General features: G+C 39.5%; 2 protein-coding genes across 5 annotated transcripts in view; one reads left to right on the top strand and one right to left on the bottom strand.

The window, feature by feature from the left end:
* The first annotated feature begins 49 nt into the window (after nt 1-49).
* On the top strand, nt 50-15,219 carry LOC111862446 (D-beta-hydroxybutyrate dehydrogenase, mitochondrial). Of its 3 annotated transcripts, none has more exons than XM_023847844.2 (5): nt 50-135; nt 7,278-7,743; nt 9,934-10,086; nt 11,662-11,814; nt 14,553-15,219. In XM_023847844.2, the coding sequence occupies exons 2-5, from the start codon at nt 7,371-7,373 to the stop codon at nt 14,888-14,890; spliced, it is 1,017 nt and encodes a 338-aa protein (XP_023703612.1). In that variant the 5' UTR covers nt 50-135; nt 7,278-7,370; the 3' UTR covers nt 14,891-15,219. The 3 variants fall into 3 exon arrangements, with proteins under 3 accessions (XP_023703612.1, XP_023703613.1, XP_033606560.1); XM_023847845.2 differs by lacking the exon at nt 50-135 and adding an exon at nt 1,870-1,902; XM_033750669.1 differs by lacking the exon at nt 50-135 and having other exon boundaries at nt 7,261-7,743.
* A 575-nt stretch (nt 15,220-15,794) lies between these two features.
* The window catches only part of LOC111862447 (zinc finger protein-like 1), a 16,989-nt gene continuing 7,165 nt past the window's right edge, over nt 15,795-25,618 (bottom strand). The window contains exons 4-7 of one of the 2 annotated variants that reach the window (XM_023847849.2): nt 23,163-23,439; nt 18,579-18,696; nt 17,830-18,056; nt 15,795-17,409 (exon numbers count right to left, since the gene is read on the bottom strand). In XM_023847849.2, coding sequence (XP_023703617.1) covers nt 17,852-18,056; nt 18,579-18,696; nt 23,163-23,439 — 600 coding nt within the window. In that variant the 3' untranslated portion in view covers nt 15,795-17,409; nt 17,830-17,851. Of the gene's footprint in view, nt 17,410-17,447; nt 18,057-18,578; nt 18,697-23,162; nt 23,440-25,618 lie in introns of those variants that run through there. The other variant, XM_023847848.2, reaches the window with a different exon arrangement.

The raw sequence follows: 25,618 nt of genomic DNA on the forward strand, positions 1-25,618 counted from the left end.
TTTGTTTCAAATATGGCCTGACTATTGACCGCTTTTTTCTTTTCATGTAAGAAGAAAGCACGTCAAACAGTGACGAAAGAAGCTGTAAATTTTATTGTGATGTACTGGGAGTACAGGCATTAAACCGGCCAACAAGTAGGTTATATATAATTTCCAACTGAAATGCTAGTGTGACCAGGTATTATCCGATGAACACAACCAACTAAATTTTATTTATTATGTAGGAATAATTTCAATATAATTACCTAAAGTCACATATCTTACAGTTTTAAAAAGCAAGAGAATGCCATTTTTGACAAGTATCAAACAAACATATACAAGAAAACTCGTAGTTGATAATTTAATGTTTAATTATAACCTTTATACGTTCATCACAATGCAACATCAGCACCTGTCGCTGTGTGAAAATGAATTGAATGACAATGTACAAGAGACTACCGGGCTAGTAGGAAGGTGTATTTTGTCTCAATGGTCATAAAAGTGAAAGTTTGCTAGCAGCCCATTAGACAATGGCTGGGGTTTGCAAGTTAGTTTTGAAGGTAGAGATACCTTGCACTTGTCTGTCAGTTACCACCTTCCTTGCATTCTTACTACACCTCCAAAAGGATTCTTGGAAATACTTGGGGTGGTGAGGTTGTGCGGATTTTAGAGCATTACCCTTCTGAAATACAATAGTTTGTCCTTCACGAACTTTACAAACCGTTAGCTGGGCAAACCCTTCTGCAATTCTGAGAATCACTTTTCCTGCAGCCTGCTAATTTATGTCTGCGTGAGACTTCTTGCCTTCTGGTCTGATGGAAAATTGTCTTTACAAAAAATATTTCTACTAAAATTTTAATATTGATTTTAATATCAATTAGCTCTGAAAGTTGAGGGGCCGCACTTTGTCGCTATGGGGGCCGCAAGTTTGACACGGCTGGTCTAGAGCGTCTAGACTCTAGTGGGTCTAGAGAGTGTCTGAAGTCGGTCACTTGGTTAGTGAGTTAGATAACCGCTGGGGTTCACTTGGTGTAAGCTGTATCTGTGAGAAGCTGGTAGCTGAGGCTCGGGACAGTTTGGGAACTCACAAGGGAACGGTGTGATCCGACATGTCGAAACCTGCCCTGATTTTTTTTTTTTTTCACTGCAAGAGTACACACAACAAAATCCACTGTCAAAATTTTAGCTGATAATACGCACTGCAAGTATTTTTTTAAAAATTGCTGAATATGGCCAATATTGTAGCCTGCCAGACCCTTGGAGAAATGTCCACCCCTAGCAGAGCAGTACGCAACACGCAACATGGCTGACTCACAGGCTAGGCTGGGGTTGTACAAACCTCTGGTAAAAGCGGGTCCGCGTACAGAAAAAAATGAGTAACTTCAGCAATTTTTAAAAAATACTTGCAGTGCGTATTTTTTTTTTTCCTTGGCACTACAGCCCCAGTAGACGTAGGCCTACCTCCATGAACTTCTCCGTTCACTTCGGTTTTTCTAGATCTTACACATTCGATAGGACTCCTTGGGCGGGTGATCAGCTCGTCGCAAGGCCTCTACCTGTACACAAACACAGAAAAACGCGCACACACAAACTAAACATCCATGCCCTGAGTGGGATTCGAACCCACGATCTCGGTTTCCAAGCGAGCGAAGACAGTACATGCCTTAGACCGCTCGGCTACTGTGACCGGCGCAGTGCGTATTAGCAGCTAAAATTTTGACAGTGGATTTTGTTGTGTGTACTCTTGCACTGAAAAAAAAAATCAGGGCAGGTTTCGACATGTCGGATCAGACCATTCCTCTATATGGTTCTATGTATACCTCTTTCTTAGACATGCTCCACTATTGCATTTCACTTTGTAGCACAGCCGGTATAGCGACTGGCTAAAGGCTGGACGGCCGAGGGTTCGGAGTTCAAGTCACGGTAGGATCAACAACTTTCTCTTGTCCACGTCGTCCAGACGGTCCAGACCGTTTCTGGGGCCCATCCAGCCTCCTATCCAATGGGCCGGTGGTAAAGCGGTCAGGGCGTAAAGGTAACCACTCACTTCCAACTAGTGCCGAGATCAAGAATACATAAATCTATACATCTACCCCTGTAAGTCTTCATGGAATAGTGCAAAATCAATTAAGCACAGGGATAACTTTTATCCTTTATAATAAATAGCAGGCATTGCATTAGGAATCAAATTATAAAACACGCATTTATTTACATTTGGAATGGAGTCAATTTGGGAAGAGCGTGGGCAGAAGTTTGAGAAGAGACTGCTGAGACGAATATGTCGAACTAAGAGGGAGGACGTAACAAGCGAGTGGGAAAAGACTGCATAATGAAGAGCTTTCTACTTTGTGGTCATCATCATTTATTAGAATGATCGACTCAAAGAGGAGAAGATAGGCAGGAGGTGTAGTACGCATAGGACAACAGTACTTACGGAGTTTTGATAGGGGGAACTGAAGGTAAGAGACCAGTAGAAAAGACTTAGACGTAAATAGAGGGATTGATGTTAAAAAGCATTGCACAAAAGGTCGGGAAGCTTGTTGCCGGTCGCATGAACTTAAGCTTTCGCCCTGTATCCTTTTCTGAAAACTCCGACTCCATATTGTTTAATGTTGCTCTCGTATACCAAACAAGAAAGTTATATACGTTCGGGTTTTGCTGGGAATGTCGAAATATTTTTTCACAAGGCATTTTGTACTTATGGAGTTAGCCCTGTAATGAACGATCCATTAATTGTTAGCAGAATTAGTTTATTTATGTTCGACGCTTAAAACAAATTTTAAACATAAAACTGTCCCAAATTGTGGAGCCAAGATATAAGGTCTTGTCTGTTCGACGTGGTGAAAACAAGTGAGGATTTTGTAAAATTTTTATTTCTGATGTAGAGGTCAAATGTTCACATACCAGCTCTCTGCTCATTATTTTAAACTTTATCATACTTCTGACAGGCCGAAATCCTTGTAGGGGTGTGTCTAAAGGGGCGTCCACATTACTCGTGCTGGTGTGACTCGCTATGCTCGCGAGTAATGTGGACGATATGACAAGTCACGAGACAAGAAAATTAAAAATTATAGCCAATAAATTAAAATACGACTACACCCTATACACACTACGAGTAAATATACGGATCCTCACGCGCCGAAGCCTGGCGAGCAACTGAAGTAGTGTGGACGAAGATTTACGAGCACAAGCCAGGCGAGCACGAGCACGAGTAACGTGGGCGCGCCTTTACGTAGATCCCACTAGCCAAGCACACGCATTTTCAGGCAATAACGGATGTCAGAAATCAGTTCTTTAACTGATGTGGGTTGATTTGTAGTCAGGAAATGGAATCCTCTGTAAGTCATTTGTCATTTGTTGCGTATTTGCAAAACCAAGTCGCTTAGAAAAGTTCCCTTTCAAAATAACTTATGGAAGTTTTATTTGAGCTGCTGCAAGTTGTAGACTGGATTCATCTGTCACTGAATAAAGACCAGTGGTGGACTGTTGTGAACACTATAATGAACCCAATTGATATCCAACCATTCTCATGCACATACAATAATGTCTTCAGGGAATATCTCATTCTTACAAGTATCATTTTGTGATTGAAAATAATTTAAGGTGGTAATTAATGGCTCCCAGCAGTTATGCACAGCATCGCCGTTACACGTTGGTATCCATAACCTTTACTACTAATTTTAATTTCTTTTGCTTCTTTAGTATCAATAGCGTAATTTCTAGGCATATCAAATTACATTGATGTTTTGTCTGCATTTACTGTATACTTAAACGAGAGATTTGTTTATTCCTTAAGTGAATAAGGTCTCGCTAGAAGTGTAACCTCTGTTCACACAGACTGATGATCGACGCCCGTATGAGTCTTGCAAAAGCGCGTGAATCCGTCACACACACCTCGTCCAGTTTTAGTCTGTTATTCCGAGAGACTTGGCAGGTTCTGTTGCCTATACAGTTCCATACCCTGCCGTGGGACAGGCATCCCGTTCCCAAACGTCTTAATGATGGATTTACAGGACTGCAGCATCTACATCAGTGTCTTCCTTCCTTTATCCCTGTGAAGCTCCATGGTTGGTTTACACGAAAACGTGAAAGCAAGGCCATTCTTTTAACGAAGAAGTTTTGGTGTAACAACAACAAGTTAATGGACGCTTTTACTGAAAGACGTACGGGGGTTTCTGCGGGCGTCTTCAGCGTAACTCGCTAAATTATTTCTCGAAATGGAAAATTATTCGAAGGAAAGTTATGGAAGAATCTGGAACACATATATTACGTCCAATGCACTTTTTTCCGTGTGCCCTGCGGTCCTCGAGATAATGAAACGAAAGAAAGCGAATGAGGCAGAATTGTTAAGGCCATGTGTTAGTTTCCTAACTTCTCGGTTTATTCTACACAGTTTATGAAAAGAGAGTATTAAATGGTGTTAAAAAGTAAATAAATCATATTAAGAATAACAAATTCCGTTGATACATATAAACTGAACCTGTTCTTTTTAAATAAATTTAAAATTAATATCAACCTAATTTGAGGGCACGCGGTAGCATAGTTGATTGAGGCACTATGCTACAAGCCGGAAGGTTGCGGGTTCGATTCCCGATGAAGTCATTAGGGTTTTCAATTGACCTAGTCCTTCCAGCCGCACTATGATCCTGGGTTCGACTCAGCTAACAGAAATGAATACCAGGAATCTTCCTGGGTGTATAGGGCGGCCGGCACGTAAGGCTGACAACCTCACCGCTATCTGCGAGCTGGTCTAGAAAATGTGGGATCCTCGACGTCTCACACAAGCCGATGGGCCTCCACGGTCTGTTACAGGGATAGCTTTACGTTTACTTTAACCTAATTTGGGCTGTAATAATCGGACAGACTAGTAACATAAAAGCGTGATTTGAGCAGTAAGATAAAGGGTTATCAAGGTGTAGGAGGAACCTGCAGTCTCCGTGTTCATGGTTACGCCTCCATCCTGTAGATGGAGACACCAGGCTCCTCCGAAACGCTGGTAATTATCAGAAAACACAGCATCAGTAACCCTGAACACGGAGAAAGCACATATTACCGAAATAGTGGCATCTACTGGACTGTGAGGCGCCAGGAACTTCGAAATGGAGTCATTCCTCTCCTCGGCGCTGTTGGTAAGGTCTACCAGACTACATGGAGTCACACCCCACAGCACAGTACAGTGCTTTCAGTGTGTCGTATGAGATAATTGAGCTGCACAATGAACGTCTCAAACTTGGGCTGCAGTTTGCACAATACGCTTTCTTTCAAACGGGTAAAATGTAAATTTCTCCTACGCTTAATTACGCATCTAGCTCTGAACACTTGTGGGGGAGTTGAGGTATAGTTCCATGTATTCATAACTTCACCGCCAGATGGAAATGAGTGGTTAGCTTCATGCTCCGGCCGATTTACTCCGAGAAAAAGCCCTCGATACGCACTGTATAGGAAGCTTGGTAGGTCCCAGGGCATGTCAGAGCGCTGTGAAAGGAGAGCAATATCGTACCCTTGCGAGGAATCGAAACCAAGCTCCTTGGTCGGCTAGCCAGAAGCTCAGACGCTGTATTGACTGAGATCTCCAGGGGTTAATGGAAATCGCATCACTGCACTATAGTTGTGGACCCTGTTATTTCGCAATTCATGGACTGACATCCATCAGCAATTCTAAGTAGAAAGCAAGGTCGTCATTTTGATTTCATTGTTCCATTGAAATTAGATCTATAGACGATAAGAAAGAGAGCGTTCGTAGTGACGGAATACATTCTCTTCATAACGAATTCCTTCCAAGAACTATTCCCTGAAGGTCATACAAATGACACGGACAATGTCAAGAACATGGAGACGTTAAATGTAAATATGCAACACGGAGAACAAGGTGTTATATCCCAGAAGAGAATATTCTTCATAACCACCGCTGCAGGAACCTCAAATCCTACTAAGTGACTTGTAATTTTTGATTTGGCACTTTTACAATCTGTGGACGTTGCGTAGATAGCATCTCCGTAGAGGATTATGTGTCAGATCTGAGGTCAAACTTCAGTAACCACACACATGCATTGGCTAGAAACTTCTCAGAGTAGTGTTCAAAGTTTCCAGATTCCAGAAGCGAAAGAGACTTTAGTTTGCGAATTCCGCAGAATCAGTTGTTGGACTATCCTGTATTAGTGTCGACCATTCCATAGTGCAGCCGGCGACAAGAAGCTTTTCTATTGCTGTTATTCCTTGAGATTCTCTGTCTCTCGCCTGGAAATTCTGAGCAATTTATATCTCTCTATGAGCAGCTGTAATTCTCTGGTCAAGTATTTTCAAAGTTCTTACACTTCTAATGCTTCTATGTTAAGACAATTTTGAATGTTTACCACTTTTTTGGAAAGGTAACTAATATCACTTTTGGTTCGCATAATTTAGATTTGTTTCTCTCTTTTTTGTTTGCGACAGTACTACTGAAAATACCTTCAAATAAACAACAAAGTTTAAATATCGAAGAATAACATGACACTCTCTAGCAGAAATACGCTGTTCTCCGTCCCGTTCTCATTTGCTTCCTTTTGTTGATTACGTGCTCTATGAGCACCAAGCAACTGAAATATATTAACATTTCCCATTTTGTGAACATAGGAATGTCATTCACACCCTCCTCTTCACAAGCATGTCCTTCTAATTTCGTTTGGGCTCCGAAAAGACAAACGTAAGCCGCAGGAAATTGACTAAGAAGTCACTGAACCACGACAGAAAGAAAAAAAAAAGATATACAGCTGTCCCTGTGCTTAACTAATTAGTGAAAACTGTAACAGAATGAGATGACCTAGTGTGTCCTATAATGACTTTGAAGTGTGTAGAACAGTGAAAGCTTCATTCTTACATGTAGCTATGAGATGCGAAAGACGTTAAAGTTGTCCCTGTGCTTAACTAATTAAGCACTATGCCATGAAGACGAATGGGGGAGTGGATATATTGTTCCATTTTCCTTGACCTCGGCACCAGTTGCAGGTGAGTGATCAGCTTCGCGCCGCGGCCGCTTCACCCTCGGGAACGATTGGTTAGGACGCTGGGTGGACCCCATAGCCGGTCTGGGAGGCATGCAGAAAATTCTTACCCCTAAAAGGACTTAAACTACGACCCCTCGGTCATCCAGCCCTAGCCAATCGTTATACTGACCTGCACTACTGCTCCACTAAACCACGGACGTAACATTTTATAGGATTTTCAGTAATGTTCTAACATGAATGTTCCCCCACTCCCCTCCAGCTTCCTTTCGGGCTAATGTTTCACAGTTAACTTCTATTGAAATGTCTTGTGCTCAGACTCCTAGCAACACGGATCAGCCTGTGAAGGTCGAGCAGTAGAACAGAAGCGGTCAGAAGCGTCAGAAGTGACCAGCGGGCAGTAAAGGAAGCATGGGTTGTGCGGTCTCCTTACCTATCGTAGCTGCTGCTTCAGTAGCGTGGCTGCTGTATTCTTATAACTTTGAAGCATCTACAATCTGCCGGCTTCTGCGAAGGCACAATTTTTCAACAGTTTCAGCAAATCAAGCGGTGTTCATCACGGGATGCGATTCAGGGCTTGGCTATTCATTGGCCCTGCACGCCCATAAACTTGGATTTACGGTGTTGGCCGGCTGTCTGCATCCTGATGGAGAAGGAGGCAAGCAATTGCTGCAGTTGTGCTCTAAGAGGCTTCACGTGCTGGGGCTTGATGTCACTAGCGGGCCCAGTGTACATGCAGCACTAAAAGCAGTGGAGAATATTCTGGCGCGGGACAAGTTTCTTGGTAGGCGAGCATATTCTTAACATTCGTATGAGAATATGAATAGGACAAGTGACTGTTTCTAAGTTTATTTTACATTGCGGTCAGTATCTCAGACTCTGTAGCCCTGACTGTCGGATGATTTCATAATAATGAATTGCTACTGCACCGACATTTCCCCGGAGAGGCAGGACAGCCGGTGTCCCGCCCAAGATTCGGAGCACCTACTGAAAAGTAGTTGAAAATGTTGCCACTACACCAGCCTCTTCGGTGCTTCTTTTATGTTGCTATTATTATTTTAGTAGGGGTGGGTGAGGAGGATTATTTATTCGGGGTTAAAGCTGGCCATTCTCTTGCATCCAATGTTCTCATTGTTATGCTACTGGATTCAGCAATGAGGGAGCCCTCTGTTGGGGGTAAGGTGGCTGGAGCATGAAGCTGAGCACTCCCCTTCATGTGGTGTAATTATTGTTATGACATCGTGTTGTAGCGTAGTTGGTTGAGGCACTATGCTACAAGCCGGAAGGTCACGGGTTCGAGTCCCGATGAGTTTTTTTTCTTCCCAATTGACCTAATCTTTCCAGCCGCACTATGGCCCTGAGGTCGACTCAGCCTCTAACAGAAATGAGTACCAGGAATCTTCCTGGAGGATTAAAGGGGGCCGGCGCATAAGTCTGACAACCTCACCGCCATCTGTGAGCGAACTGTCTAGAAAATGCGGGACCTCAGCATCTCACAATCCTATGGGCCTTCACGGCCTCTTACAGGGATATCTTTACCTTACCTTCACCTATCACATCGAGTTTCTGTGCTGTTCAACACTGCATATATTCCTAAGACAAACCTGCATATGACGTGCTTCAACTGAAACTAAGTTTTACATTTTGCATCACAGCAGTAATTTCTTACTACCAGAACATGTATTTTCTGCATATAACTATGAGTGAACCAGGGTTTTAATCCACATACTTTGCAAGATGCTTGTTATATTTCTTCTTGTTGCATTGAATGCTGGTATGACTTTTATCTGTGTAGTTAACGATGATGATTTGTTGTTGTTGTTACCATTATCTTCATCATCATCATTATTGTTATTAATTGGCCACTGACTGTTGGGCTCAGCACATAAATAAATAAAGAATTGAACCTTATTAATATTATAATTGTGGTATCCTTTTTAGAGAAGATACACAAACATAACTTAGTCAAGTACTCTTTTCTATAAATGTAACAGTTATTGCAAGGCTTTCATGCAACATTTTGTTACATGGCCCATATCCAAAATACTGATTTTTATACTGATGATGACAAGTTTTTCAGTTTCTAAGTTCTCTAGTTCATTGGCAGACTTAGAGGGATTATGGCTGTAGTCAGGACAACCAGTGGCCAAGTATGGGCCCATTATCATCATCGTTATTATTATTGCCAGCGACATTTTTGTCTGGTTGTAGACACAGTATGCAGGGCTGACACATTTTGTTTTAAGGAAGGAAAGTAGGTTGAGAAAAGTCATCTGATGTGAGTACTGTCACCATTTTTTTTAGAAGAGGAACACTTATTGCTATTTCTTCTCTGCATATAGACCATTCCTAATTTACAATTCTAATGTTCTCCAAAAAATTACATTTTAAGTCAAATATAAATTTCTCATCGACTTGCATGTTTTAAACTGAGACACCATCCAGGATCTTGGAAGAAATATGTACAAAGCCTTATGCAGGACATAAATTAATAATTTAAGAGCCAATATCCAAATAATTTTGGTAAACACATATTACAAGCACTCAAGATGCCGAAAACAATGTCACTGTGAGAAAATTGTATTGTACAACTGAATATCAACCAAAATTATACATGAGAAAGTAGTCTCAGAGTGCTGAATTTTGAATACTGCATATCTGTGGTAAGATAATAGATGTCATTTCTGAGATGGCAGTGCAGTAATGTTATGTATCAAGTTTATTAATGGTTTGGAATGGTCTATATATGCTTAGCTTTTGCCTTTGTTTTTTATACTTCCACCATGTTCATTAGTTTGGATCTGAATTGGAAGTTGGTAACTACAGGATATTTATGATAGAATTGATGCTGGAAATTTGTTCTGTGATCTAATTTGTTAATTGCAGTGAATACTAGTGAAATTTTCGATAAATAATTATAATGGGTCTTGTGCATTTGATCAAATTGTGATTACCATATGTCCTTTTTTTTCAGAACTGAAAGCTTTAATAAACAATGCTGGTGTTATGATATTTGGTGAATTTGAATGGTTGACGGAGCAGCACATACAAAGCCAAATTAATGTGAATCTACTGGGAACGATGCGGGTCACTAAGAGCTTCTGTCCATTGCTTAGAAAATACAAAGGTATAAAAGCAAAAAAGTCCTGTGCATTCTATTGGAGCAACATTTACTTTCTGCATTGTAAACCGTAACCACCAGCACAGCTTGTAGTAAGCCTCAAATGAATGTAACTAACCTAAGTGTCACTGCGCCATAGCTCATCCAGTGGTTAGTCAATGACTTGTCACCATGACAACCTGAGTTCAATTCCAAGGGTATTTTACATGTGATGTGTAGCGGGAAATGGCACTAGGAAAGGGCTTTCTCCAGTGACTTTGGTTTTCCTTTATACATCTTCATAGTATAGTACTTATATAATTAAGCACTAGGACAACTTTACCTTTACTTAGTTATCATTCCACCAATGCTCCATACTGACCTATCACGTAGAACGGGTATAGTAGACCCAGTCACCCCTTTAAATCACAATGTTGGCTCCGAGACCTGTTCAAATGAAACTCCCAAGGGGATTATTCTAGGCAAAGTAGAGGTCATTTAAAATAGCCCATATGTTCCTTGAGGCATGTACTTCATTGATGCACCAACCAATTGATCCCATCTGCAAGGAACTGCCTGTGCTCCTGGTATGTCTTGCATACAGCCACATGATAACCCGTGACCACCTGAATTTGCTTATATCACTGCAGACAAGTTTCACTTGAATATGTACACACAGTCACATTATCACTTGTGACTAGCTGAATTTGCTAGCAGCGCCGCAAATAAGTTTCATCTGAACAACCGTCATGTGTGTACCACAAAGCTCTGTCATTCAAAAACTCTGCATTTTGTCCCACAATATATTTTAGTGTTCTATGATTCTCACAATAAACAGCAGCAGTGTGTTTCCTGTGAGGTAGGATCTGAATTTTTAAATGTTATTTATATGAACCTGATGATCCAAAGGATTAAGACTGCAGTACCAAGGGACTCAGTCTCCCCCCACTTCTGAAACCCTAGAAAAAGCATTGCCAATTTCTTGCATTTTACTTCCATATATGCCAGGACTTCCAGTCACTGAACATAGTTAAATAAGAGCAACTACAATGACTGCCATGTCAAGTTGATACAGAATTAACAGAATTGCTCCTGTCAATATTTTTATATCATGGAATCATGCACCGAACTGGCCATGTTAGGATTAAGAATATTCAAATAACCATTGTGATGTATTAGGCACTATTTGAATTACTGGGGCCTTTGGATCCAGGCTAATGCAGTCAGTAAATGACTAGCTACATATTTGATAGCCCACCAAGTTCAGTGGGTACTGGGGTCTCATGTCCAGTGGGCAGTAGGGTCTCTTTCTGTGTGGGTAAAGTAGCTGGGGTTTGAAGCTAACCACTGACCTCTGTGTAGTGTGTAGGTTAAGAACATGGAGCTATACTTCTGCCCATCCCATTGTTTTCATGTAATGGTACCTACTTAAGCACAGGGTATTTTACCTTCACTTAAATCTCTCCAGGTAAACGCTGTCGCAGAACTTTAAAGTACCATTATATCATGACTTTTCCATCCAGACTCATTGTTCATAGTCATTTTACTTTTCATTCAATGAACCTGAAGTAGTACTGTTTGTTGGTGTTCACGACCATGTAGGTCGCATAATTACAATCAGCAGCCACTGTGCAGCGGCCAGCCTGCCAGGTCTCTCTGTGTATGGTGCCACCAAGGCAGGCCTGGCTGCATGGTGTGATGCTCTCCGTGTCGAACAGGCCAAGTATGGTGTGCGTGTCATCTCTTATGTTCCAGGTAAATGAAAGGAAATCCAACAGAGGGCTGTTAAATTATAATAGTTTTCAACTGTAGTGAGTAACACAACATTTCCGTTGATCTACTATCACTCTGACATTAAATTTCAGTATTAAGAATTAATGAATTCACTGGCATGCTGGTCCTGCTATTTTTTTTTTTACAAAAAATTAATTTTGAACCATATATTAAATGACATGGAAGAGAACAAGTGATAAACAAATGACAGTAACTGTATATGCAAGGTTCAGCAAGATACACTCACTTTTTTTTGCATTTCAATGATATTTGTAGGAGAAAATTATATTTACATACCCAATGCCAACAGTCCGTTATTTGGCAGGATCAGCACTGGCCTATAGTATGCTTAACCCATCAGGGGCAGGACTTGCAGTGAATGTGTTAATATTTGTCTATGTTTAAAGTCTGAGCATACTTGCCAGACTATACAAAGACTATTTTACACTTTTTTGCTTTGGTTTTTAAGTATAGATTTTGTTTGCAAACAAACGTAGAATATTCTCAGATCAAGGAGTCAGGATTGCTTAGTCAGTATAGCAGTGGGCTACGAGTTTGATGGCCGGGTTTCGAATCATGACAGAGGCAAGATTTTTCTGTACTCCACAGCATCCACACTGGCTCTGGAGCCCACTCAGCCTCCTATCCAATTGGTACTGGAGTCTCCTTCTCCAGGGGTAAAGCAGCCAGGGTATGAAGCTGACCACTTGTCCTAGGTTAAGAATAGTGGAGGTATACCTCCAATGCCCTATATTATCTTCATGGCACAGTGCTTAAGCAACTAAGCACAGGGACAACTTCACAAGTTTTCTGTTTAGTGTCAACTCAGAGGACACAATGAGAGACAGCATTGCCTGTGATGGATGAAATGTTGTACAGGACTGTTAATCCTGCAACATGATCTACATAACATATTTCGACATGTCAAACCGTTGTTGGGCAACAGGATGTGGAACGAATTAGCACAAAGACAGACTCTTGATAAACGGTCGGTTGCCAAGTTACACAACAGTGGAACGAGGTTACGAAACAGTAAGTAAAGCGGTGTTTCTCCATACCGTGCTGTGCTGAGCAGAGCCGAACTGTGCTGGTTGCTACGCAGCAGTAAACAACTCTCCGCAGCGTTGCCAAGCAATGCCTCTGTAAACACAGCAGTCGCGCAACAGTGAAGCAAGTTGTATTCTCCGCCTGTCCTATTGAGGGTTTATAACAGAAACTGGAATAACAAAGGAGCAAGTACTTCTTTTGGCTTATTTTGGACTTCATCCATTGTCTAGTATGTAAAAGACAAAAGACCACGAGAACTTGAAACCTAGCAAGGTATCTCTGAAGACAGCCGACAAGTGCTAGAGTGACATAACAGACTGTGGAATGATAGGAAATGCTTGTAAACTGTATAGATGTTTGCATATAAGGCGATTCACTGCCAGTTGACTTTAATTAATAATACATACCCAATGTGTGGTCACTATCAAGTGACAATGAACGCCATGTAAGATCCATGGAGACTATATTAAAAGTTGATAGTAAGTGCAGAGAAAATACATCTTCATGATGTGACACCAGAATGGAGGACAAAGATATAACATAAAGGTGACGAAGTCCTTTGATAACTTAGCAAAGGACAGTTTGCGGTTATATTGATTAGGTTAATTAAGAGCAGATTAAATATGGGAAATGCTTTCTTCCAATGTCGTAGCCAGAAACCTGAACATTAAAATTTACTGTTATTTTATGTGGGTGCAAAAATGTGGCTTTTCACTTCGACAGAGAAAAATGTATTGAAGGTATTCGAAAGCAAAGTGCAAAGAAATACTTTGCAGTGGAGACTTATCTTGTCATTCGGCCAGTTACATAATTAGTTTAAGTTAAGCTATTTTGGGGAAAGCAGTAGTGTAGTTGGTTGAGGCATTATGCTACAAGCTGGAAGGTCACGAGTTCGATTCCCGATGAGGTCACTAGGTCATTCAGTGCGTTAATAAACATGGTGATGAACCAGTGCACTTCATGAAAGCTGGAGAACTTCTAGTCCATGTGAGAAAGTGTCTGCTTCTCAGGAAGGCAAAAAAGGCATGAGATTTCTTAACTAGCTAAGCAAATACTACCTTGACGTGTGTCTATGCTAGCCGTCTTACAGCGCATACAATTTCACCTTTCTCTTCACTTTTACACTACATGTTTTGGCATTAATGTGCCATCTTCAGGTGTGTCTCTATCCATGTAAAACTACTGCACTGCATGCCATGACGTCTCCATCATAAAACGACTAAAATGTGTATTTGTCATGTACAACAATAAATTCTAAATACTAAAACCTTTCAGGATTCGTCATCCATACGTCGTATTTCAAATATGCGAGTCATGCCAATCCTCCTCTATGGGAGAACTCTTCTACATTCATGTGTGTATTGTGCTCTGTGTTGTGCTGTGGACATGAATCAGTGCAACAGGATGCTAAAATATAACAAATACTGCCTTCTCAAGATGGACTCTACTCCACTGACTTCATTATTTGTAGATAAAGTCTGAAACTCCATCAAGAAGTGGTGGTATTTGTGAAATAGAGGTGTCTATGAAAATATAGACATTGCAATTGTAAATTCTTGCTGAATGAATTAAAGAATGAGAATTACTGTGACCAGTACCCAGTGTGTCAAGAAGGCAGAACATCACTGTTATCGGTTTGTCCAGGAATGTGATATGTTAATACTATTTTTCAGGAAGCTTCGTGCAGCACAGCAATATCATGGTCCGACAACCAGAGTATGCTAGGGAGATGGAAGAAGCAATGACACCTGATGATCATCAATTTTTTGGTGACTATTTCAGAAGGTACAACGAATACTTATGTGCTATACCAACACCAGGAAGGCCAGTTCCACTCCCAGATGACAAGATACACTCTGTGTTAGAAGAAGCACTTCTGTCTAAATACCCATATTCCAGCTACACAAATGAAACTCCTCGATATAAATGGTATCATTTTATGTTCAAAATCTCCCCAGCTTGGCTACGAGACCGTCTTGTGAAGAGATTCATTAAGATGCCTGAATTCTAAAACAAACCAAGTACGCTAGAGCACTGCTGATCAGGAATGGGACACACACTTGGTCCAGGCCATGTTTGCTGTGTCCGGCTGAGGTGGTGTCCCAGACTTCCTTCTGCTCTCCTTCACCTTTCGGCCTTTCCCACCCAGAGGGCAGTGATTTTAGACCTGTATAGGAAAGTTCAGGATCAGCAAGGCAAGTCCCTCCCGCTAAATTCAAAACTCCATCATAATCATTATAAGCAACTTCCAACAGAAATTTTGTATTGGAGCTGGGATAGCTCAGGCAGACTATGGGCTGGATGGCTGGGGTTCAATTCCTGACAGAAGCAAGATATTTTTCTCTACTTCACAGCATTCAGATTGGCTCTGGGGTCCAACCAGTCTCCTATCCAATGGTTTCCAGGGGTTCTTTCCCCAGGAGTAAGGTGCCCTGAGCATGAAGCTGATGACGCACCTTCATCTAGTGCCAAGGTTAAGAATGGTGGAGCTATATCTCCACTCCCCCATACATCATCATGGCTTGGTGCTTCATTAATTTAGCAAAGGGATAGTTAGTTAGTTAATTAGAGAGGGTGGGTTTCCCCATTCACCGTGACCAGTTTGATCTATTGTGCTTCCCTCTATGATACTCTACCAGTCTCTATACCCTACCGATAAATGGTGCGTACCATCAGTCCCGCTGAGCAAGCGAGTTTGGCCACTTGCTTAGCAGTATCTATAATGCTTCCCCCATATATCAGAGGCCTTAGAGACTACTGTGGGACGGGAAATGTCCTGGAATTTGGCTCAGTGATCCCCTTTGGGGATATGAGGTTCTTTTACGTGCTGTAAAGTTACAACACGGGACACACAGCTTTAAGTCCCTCCCGGAGGACTTGTTCCCTGAATTTTTCTGCCCTTAAAAATTCTACGACCTCCGCCGGGTATTAGAACCCGCGTACCACAAATCATGAGGTGGGAACGTTACCTCTAGACTACGGAGGCTGCTTAGCAAAGGGATAACCTTTACCTGTTACCTTTATATTAATTTGTAAAAAATCATGTGGTGTCCATAGTCTTTCTTATTCCAGTCATTTGAAAAATACAAGATCCATGTTTCAAAAAGTTCTTACAAACATTTTTTCATTAAAAATGCTGACCACTGAAAATAGAGAGATGACTGTCGGCAACTCTAGCTAACATCAGAATTAGTACGTATACATCCACTCCCCCATGTCTTTACCTTACCTTACTACCTGTATCCAGCATGTGCAGCCCTCTATCATCGCATTATATTGCCATAATCTTACATAGGATTATTATGATTTTATTGTGCAGATAGTTACTTGTTCTTGTGCTTGCAAGATAATAGATCATGATTAGTACATCCTTCTCTTCATACTACATGTATTTGTCAGGAGCTTAGCTTCTGTATTATTTCGTGGCAGTAAACATTGCCTGTAAAAGGCAGCAACAAGTATGGTCTGATTTATAATAATAATAATAATAATAACAACAATAATAATAATAATTGTTGCATCCCTGCTGGATGCAGTAATTGATGGATTACAACATGAGAACAAGTGAAGGTCTTTAAGTGTACAACTATTTGATTAAATTTCTTCTTGTTTAATGCAGTTTCAATAAATTTTAATGATACTGCATTTCTTTATGGATCTTAATAATTTTAAAATTTTAGCCCTTTTACAGACTTTCAGAAAGATTATAACTCAGCGGAGATGAAACAGTCTCGTTTAGTTCTGTATACCCATGAAACTAGTTAGGCCAGTTGAAGTACTGAAGTCAAAAGCAGTAAAATCCATATGGATAAGGAACTGTGTGCTGCATTTCCTATTCAGAATAGTCTTACATAAGATGCTTTCTTGACACTGCTCTCTCATCTTCACATTACAATACACCACTGGCTAGGTCCAAGAAAATCAGGAGGCTGAGATACAGCTTGTGATTTGTGCCATGATGATAATTCATCAAGAACATAAATGTAGTAAGGAAAGGCAACATAAAAGATATCTAAAAATCCTTTAAAAATATGGCCAATTTCAAATATTTGGGAAGAATGGTAACATATGAGGATTAGATTTGGTAAGAAGTTAATGGCAGATTAATATAGAAGAGTTATTCTAATGGCAGATTAAATTTTGAGTATGCTACCATTAAATCAGAATCTGTTATCTATCCATCTTTGTGCAGATATTAGATTTAAAATATATAAAAACATAATTTTACTTTCTTATGGATCTAGAACTTGAACAGTCACCTTAAGGACATTCATAAATTGTGGGTGTCTTATTAAAAAGTACTGAAAAGAATACTCTGACATAAGATGTAGTAATACTGGATGGATCTACATAAGTCTTCAACTCCCACCCTCTCTCGACACTAACCCTGAAGATGGCAACCACAATATTTGCCAAAACAATGGAAAACTTTCAATTTTCTACATGATTTATTCTGATAGGCGAAGTCATACAACATTTTCACATGTTTCTTCTTTTCCTCTTACCACGAAGTTCTCTGATGTGAATTTTCTGAAAAAGTAAGACCCTTTAAGACAGAAAGAGCAAACTAAAGCAAATGAACAAAAACCATTTATTTAGACAGTTCGTCAACTTAGCACTAAAATAACATCACTAATGTGCACGGCGAACAAAGAGATGCTCATTACAAGTTACTGTACATAATGAATACACATTCAACTGTAACTATGTGACAATATTCAGCAATATACAAAGTTTACAAAATACACATCTGTTATGTTTAATTTAATGCACCATTATATTCGATGATCCTTTACAAACAACTTCATTTACTTCCCACACTCAAACAGTCATGTCATAGTTCATTAGATGAATCATGAACTGATGATATTCTAGGAATATGCTACACTGCTGATTATACATTCATGTAAAATGTCCTCTGAAACCTTCAACATACAGCAACATACATACCACAAGCAATGTAAAGATGGTTTCATTCTTTCTGCTTAGCAATTCGAATATTTGGATTATACAGGGGATCAAAGCTTGGGTCATCTGCAGTGGACATACGACCCAACCATGAAAATATCACGATGAGAGTCAAAAGGCCCACAACAAGGAGAACAGTTGCCATCCAGTAACGTCTATACATGTGACCACCAATCTTACGGCTGTGCAAAGATGGACCAGAAACTGACCTACAACAAATATGCTTACACTTCAGGAAACACAATAAATACTGACAAAATGGACTGCTCCACTACAACACATGAAAATATGTCACTGTAAAATGTTGGCTGGTTGGTTTCTAATGCCTCCAGATACAATCTGTTCCATCCTTCTGGCCTTTGCCTGCCTAGGCAGGACTGCACAATCTCTTTGTGAGCAAGGGTCTCCACAGTGTGAAACCAAATGAGAGGGTGATCGTGACAAAGATGGCAATCAGAAGCCTTCCAGCTAAAATTAATTACATGATATACCGCCAGATTACCATTCTACAAAATGTTAATATATTAGTGTCATTTTTCTAGTAGCAGGTATACATACACACATAATAAAACAACTCCTATTTATCAGACATAAGATTCTGGAATCCAAGCAAATGGGTCACAATTTTTATGCTATGCTTATATCTCCCTACTTGCTGCTTCTCAAGTGTTACTAAAGAGTTCATTCTACAACATGTACAGTCAGTTTGTAGCCACTGTGTGTGTACTTACTTCCACCATCGAGAAAACCATTCTGTAGCTGACCGTCGCTTGTACTTATTTTCATCATGATCAAATGACACATCTTTGGGATCATCCAGTGCCTCAAATACACGCCTTGGAAGTTGTCCTGAAAGTAAACATTAGATTATTAAAACCGAACTACATAAAACTACAGTGAAACCTTGTATAGTGTCTTCCCACATGATGACATTCCAAAGCTTTGCATAAACAATGTAAGTACATCCCACATGTGGGTCCTGTACTTAACTAATCACGCACTACGCCATGAAGACATATGGGGGAGTGGATGTACAGATCCATGTATTCTTAATCTCAGCACTTGCTGTAGGTGGGTGGTCAGCTTCACATCCCAGGGAAAGAGCCCACAGCACCCATTGAATAGGAGACTTTGTGGGCCCCAGAACTGGTCTGGACATGAAAGGTAGAAATATTTTGCCCCTACAGGGATTTGAATGCCGACCCTTGGCCATTCAGCCCATAGACAGTGGCTAGGCCGACTGCACTATCGAGGCTCTTAAGGAAGGCAGTTAATTACATCCAAGACAGATGAAACAACACATATTGGGTGGTATTACACTTACATTTTGAAGTCTTCTTTAACATTTTTTAGGATAATTAGATATTCAAGGATGACAAAGGTACAGGCATGAAAATTTTAATATGTTGATATGGATGAAAGACGAAAAGAAACTGGTGCAGAACTAAATTCATGGAACCTTATTATAAAGGAATATGGACTGATGATGAATATGGACAAGACAATGACTACGAGGACTTCAAAGAACCTGAACACAAACAATGGAATAAAAATTACTGACATAATGGTTAACAGGTGAACAAATTTATTTGGGAAGTGAAATATGTATTCAGAAGCAAAAATTGAGTTCCAGGAGTCTTTGGAACCAGAAAACTTCTCATCAGACGTGTAACAGAAAATACTTGTTGCTTACATTTCTTGCAGGGCACTACACAGTAACACCAAGAAAATCATCTTATGGATTGCCTAAAAGGTGTGGGGAGTTTAGAGCATAGGTACTGGTTAGGCAGTCAGCTAAAGGTCAAAACTGTACTAACATACAATTACCAAACCATGGCACCTTACACAGAGAAACAAAGGCAGATTTCCAGGAATGGTTGATTGGTTGGTTTCCAAAGGCTGCATTTGGGATCATTTAACCCATTCTGCTTCTTGCTTCCCAATAGAGAGCAGTCAAATTCTTGCTTTGTTGCATCTCCTTGTTAAGATTAGGGCATTGAAGGAGGTTTTCCAGCAATGGTTACAAATTTTCTTTAAACCACTCGAAGGCAAACACAAAGATATGAGTTAGAAATGTGGTTTTTAAGAAGATAAGTTTGAATTCAAAACATAACCCTTTGCAGTCCTATTGAAATACCACTATAGTTCTCTGCTGGTCTTATTCAGATTCCACTGATCAATTTAATTGCAGTGACTATTATAAGCTGGTTTGTGTTTCTTTACAACTTGCATAAAACAGAAAAAAAAACATTGCTAAGTATGATGAAAATATGGTCTGCAAAGATCACAATTCAGTGTTTGAATACTATGTGAAATAATTTTTATGGACTGTAGTGAATGGTGCAGCTGTATTTATTATAATTCTTCAAAAAACGGTATCAAGCCCAGTTCTTTGATTATAACTTTGGCAGAAATCTAATATTACAGAAGTCATATTACATGTAGCCTAGGAGGTATAATCATTTGATGTCATAATCTCAGAGCTGTTTCCTTTTGAGATGCTGATGTTAATAAGCTCTGTAAAATGAAACTGATGGAAGAGTAAACAATGAAGTCATCACATATAAATAATGTGTGATAATAGGACAAATCAACACGCCCGTATCAGCAGCTGATTCCTCTGTGTGTAAAAACCAAAGAACAATTTTCTACTGGATAATGGTATATTATTTTTCTGTAACTTTATCTAAGATATTTCTATTAGCTACATTCCAAATGGTACTTCTTCACTGTATGATAGATGGCAAAACACTTGTTGGGGTGGAGCCTGGCTTCCTCGGATGTAAGTCACAATAAAATAATATTTCTCTTCTGCCTTCTTTAACTTTTCTGTTGGAGCAAACCACACATTTCCTTCATCACCTTCCCATCATGCACCTCAATTAGGTGCAGTGTGCCATTCAGATGGTCCTCCGCATCTGTTCAACTTGCTCTTCCTCTCCTTCAGACCATTTTGTTTCAAATGGTTCCTATCAATACTTCAATCACTTTCTTACAGAACTCCAGATAAGACAAAGTTAGAAGTTCTGCTAACTCCCAGTTCATGTTGCACAAGTTTTTGTTTTCATATCTGTTAGTTTCGGTAGCTATTTCTTCAAACAAAGTTGCATTAAAAAAAGAAAATAAGAAATTCATATGGAGAAAAGGCACTTGTCAGTTTCGAGGTGGTTTATAACCAGATTAGGCACAAAATGGTATCACACAGAAATCCTGATCATTTTCGCCCCAGAGAGCCCAGTCTTCATTATCGTCTTCGTCATTGTAACCACAGGTACAACCACCACTAGCACCACCTACAGTTGTGTTTGGTTAACAGTCATAAGAATTACTACAACTGCCACTCAAATGAGGCCCGTATCTTTCGGCATCAGGGTCAACACAATAAAATATACCATTTATAATCTTAATTTCGTGCATCCTGCTGTGTTACAATATACAAATCTTTAATGAACCGTCACAACACAGCAAATAGTAAAACATCAGAGCCAGCGTTCAGCTCAGTCGTTGTTTGCTTTCCATGCAATATGGACAATTCTTCATAAGACAGGGCACCATTACACAATTTATTAATTGCAACACCATGGGCCTCTCTTAAAATCTTCTATATAAAGTAATATCAAATTTCCAAACTGCCTATGGAAACACACACAAAATAAATCCAACGACTGATTTGATGTTTTGAAAATATCATTAATATTTATCTTGTTATATAATACTTTCAATTTTTAATTTTTATATAATCTGAACTTTTGTATTTTTTACATAAGCATTTTTAAAATTGTACCATTAATAGTGTTATATTCATTTTATGATTGCAGTTAAATGGTAGATTTTGTTGATATGTATTTGCCTGATGATGGCCGTTAGTGGCTGAAACATGTAGCAAAGCCACAGCTGAATGCTGACGTTGATGTTTTACTATTTGCTGTGTTGTGACGGTTCATTAAAGAGTTGTAAATATACCATTGTCTGAACCCTGAAAAAGTTCACAGTAATAATCCAGATCATCATGCAATTGTCATTGATCTATTTGCTATCCAATGCATGCCCACTGGAAGACACCATTGGGATATAACTACACAAAAAAAAAATATATGCAGTCCCATTGAAAAATCTATCATAAAATTCACAAAAATATCACAATAAATGGTTATTAATGCCACTTAAACCGGGAAGGCTTGAAAGATACATGGACACTGATTGCCTCCCTCAGACTGACTCCAGATCATCTATTACATTCATAACATATGTGGCGGACTGAGTCAAACATAGGACCAGAATACAAAATTTAAAGTGGTGGAGTCAGTCTGACATAGGACTACAATGGGTTAATATTTAGAAGAAAAATATATAAAATGGCTATCCATTTGAAAAGAATGGATGGAACAAGGATAGTAAGATGGGCACTGCAACTAAAATTTACAGGAAAGAGACCTATGAGATGACCCAGAACAAGATGGTTTACGTACTAGATGGCATCATGAATAAAGAAAGAAGAGATCAGACACATTTTGCCCGATGACCTGTAAACAATGGAAATGATGCCAGAAGATGAAATGAAGAAACATGAAAATATCAGGACATATATGTGAGGGTAATACTAAAAGTGACCTCAGACGAACAGAGTGTGGATATGTGAAATGGATTCAAATGCATTAGAATAAGATCCTGGAGGTTCTTTGGATCACAAATCCCACATCTGCAGGGCTTCCAGGTGGGTATTACAGATTGTAAGATTCTGAAAAGTAAAGAGACATAGTGACTTCTAAGTGTCACAATATTCATACCAAGCTTCATGAAAATTCATGAATTGGTTTGAATGTTTTTAAGGAGGAAACAGTCACAAAGAAATGATACCATTAGTCCATTACCAGCATGAAATAACAAAAGTATGCTAAAAATGGGAACAAGCAAATAAAAATAATCTCATATTCACATGCAATAAGTATAAACATATACAAATACAAACAGAACAAGACTCATACATGTGCACTATGTAATGTAGTAGACAAAATTCTCAACAGCATTTCTTTCAGGTTATTAAACTCACTTGTAGCCTGTTTATCCATTTGTAGCCACAAGTAAAGTAGACTTTAATACGCGTCACCACAGTCAAAAATTAGAATTACCTGACATTTTGTTGGTGTTTATATTATCTAATTTTAAGAACCTGTCAAATGGTTCAGGAGCTGACAGTATGTCAGCAATGGACAGACACAAATTTCACACAAGAGGTTCTTTCTTACAGTCATAAAGAATGTCTAAAACCTTCATGGGGTTAAAACCACTTGCACCTGATACCTCTGACAGCTTACCTGATACAGGGAAGCTTTCTGTCCGGCTGAATGCTGACACAGCGTCCTCCATGTGTACCACGGAGTGAGGGTTCCCATCCATTACGTTACTACTGGGAACTGGATTACTCTGAGCCACAGTTCGTTTGGGTGTGCTCTGTCTTTGATTAGAAACATCAGAATGAGGCACAGCTGAAGGTCCTAGCTCCTCAACATGGTTCGAGACCATAGGCGAAACATCATCTGTAACCAGTTTCCTGCTTTCCCCAGATGGCTTTTGTTCATGGTCTTCATTCAACTAGAGAAGCAAGAACAGTTAAGATTTGAGGTTCTCACAGCAGTGGTTACGAAGAGTACTATCTTCTGCAATAGAACACTGTGTAGTCCACTGAAAGTCAACCAGCATTTCAGAGTAACATATCATCTCCATCTTCAGGGTCAAGGAATAAGACAAACAAGAAAAAGCATGAAAGCAGGGAGCAAGCAGACTTTCAACGGACTACACAATGTTATATCCCAGAAGACAGTACTCTTCCAAGAACAGTTAATTTAAAGTCAGAATCCATTCAACTTGAAAAAAAATTTAAATACATTATGGCTTCTCTTTAACATCATCCACAAAATTATTAAATTAACATATTTTTACATGCCCTACATATTCTGACTTAACACTACCATCAGGGACATTGGAATGGAATATCCTGATTTGATACAATTCTATCTGTGGTAAAGAAAAACTAGAATATAACAGGAAAAAGTATCTACAGTACAAGAAGAAATATAAGAGTAAACAGGGCACTGCAACAAAACGACATTTTACTGGTTCATAAATATTTGCATAATTAAGTTCTATTCAGTGTTTTGAGTTGCTCTGAATTATTCTCATCAGTAGTTTAAATACATGTTAGTATTCACCATGCCTAAGAATTGCAGTAACACTGTGCTAAGTAAAGGTGTCACTGTCGTCATAATAATTACTATCCACTTTATAAAGTTACATCATGATGTCCTGTGAACCTATGAATCCAAAGATGGTCTTGGTCTCTTTACACCATTTTGGTCATCCTCTTAGTCCGCTTAGTCTGTAACAAAATGCTAAGTGTGGAGGTGGTCAGTCTCTTTCCACTTATATTGAAATTATTTTCTCCAGTTTATAAGACTACTCTCTCCTCATATGTGATGACATGTAATTTGGTAGAATATTATATTAGGTAACATTCTACCAGACTATGTGGTATCACATCCCAGAAGATGGTAATTTTCATACCCACCACTGTGAGAACCTCAAATCTTTTCCAATTTTGTTGGTGTCCTTGAATCCATATTTGCAACTTCCAAAGTTAGTCTTATGTCAGAATCTATTTGGCAGTCTCATCCAGTGAAGCCTAATAGTGGTCTCAGAAAAAAAAAATGCATTTGTGCAGCCTCTAATTTCTGGAATTCCTTCTGGTTTAAAATCTAAACAATAATTTGTATCAATTCATATCTGCATAATAAAGTTAAAGAACCATACTGAGTTCTTCTGGGTTATGATGTCATATTGTGGGTCCAAGGTTCCAGAGCCTCAGTAAACATTTACCACATTACAACACATGTCAAAACGCAGAGGATCACAATACGAGTCATCACAGCGAAAACATTAAGTCTTATAAAAATCAAAGTAATTTCTATGTCTAAGCATCATGCTATGCATACATATGTGGGAATGCAGAAGAGACTCCATACACAAACCTTGGCATTTGATGCAGCGGAGTGGTCAATTTCATGCTCTGGTCACCTGACCTTGGGAAAAGAGGGTTCTCGGTACCCACTGGATAGGAGGCTGGGTTCGCCACAGATGTGACAGTGAAGAGATAAATCCCCGACTCAGACAAAAAAAATCAAACCCTGACAATGCAGCTCATAGACATTACAGTCTGTTATGATAATGTACAAGGTTTTCTGTTGAGACAGACGCATGCTGCTTGAATAACACTGCATAACTAGACAGGATAAAACACACATTTTTTCCGTATGCTGGGTGCTGACTCCCTGCTTAAATAGAACTTCATTACTGACTACTGTAAACTGGCAATACAAACTTATCACATTTTATAATATCTGTTAGAAATAACTCCCTTTTGCCTTAAAACATGCTTGGCAGCATATAAACAAGTTTTGTGACAAATTCTGAAGCTATGAAGTGAATAATTTGCCATGCACCTGTAGGTGACCATACCAATACGTTCACAGAATGTTATGCTTGCTGAATTGTGTATGGGTTTTCTTTGCTCACCATTCATATATTTTGCATATTGACATAAGCAATATGCCACAGTCTCATCCCTCATCTCATGAACACCAGATATGAATCTAAGATTCCACTTGCACACTTTGAGCAATCAGTTGCAAAAATTAATTGCGTTGGCCAGTCATCCTAGTGTCAGTGAAGAAGTGTATGCTCTTTCCGCATTACTGGAGAGTGATCGATGCCATAC

The sequence above is a fragment of the Cryptotermes secundus genome, unplaced genomic scaffold (genome assembly GCF_002891405.2).
Source record: "Cryptotermes secundus unplaced genomic scaffold, Csec_1.0 scaffold816, whole genome shotgun sequence".
In the NCBI taxonomy this organism is placed as follows: Eukaryota; Metazoa; Arthropoda; class Insecta; order Blattodea; family Kalotermitidae; genus Cryptotermes; species Cryptotermes secundus.

Bases quoted from the DNA above. Each gene is read 5' to 3' on its own strand.
- LOC111862446 (XM_023847844.2), top strand. From the start codon at position 7,371: ATGGGTTGTGCGGTCTCCTTACCTATCGTAGCTGCTGCTTCAGTAGCG. The intron at 10,087-11,661 runs GTATAAAAGCAA...ACGACCATGTAG, and splicing joins ATTGCTTAGAAAATACAAAG to GTCGCATAATTACAATCAGC. The intron at 11,815-14,552 runs GTAAATGAAAGG...ACTATTTTTCAG, and splicing joins TGTCATCTCTTATGTTCCAG to GAAGCTTCGTGCAGCACAGC.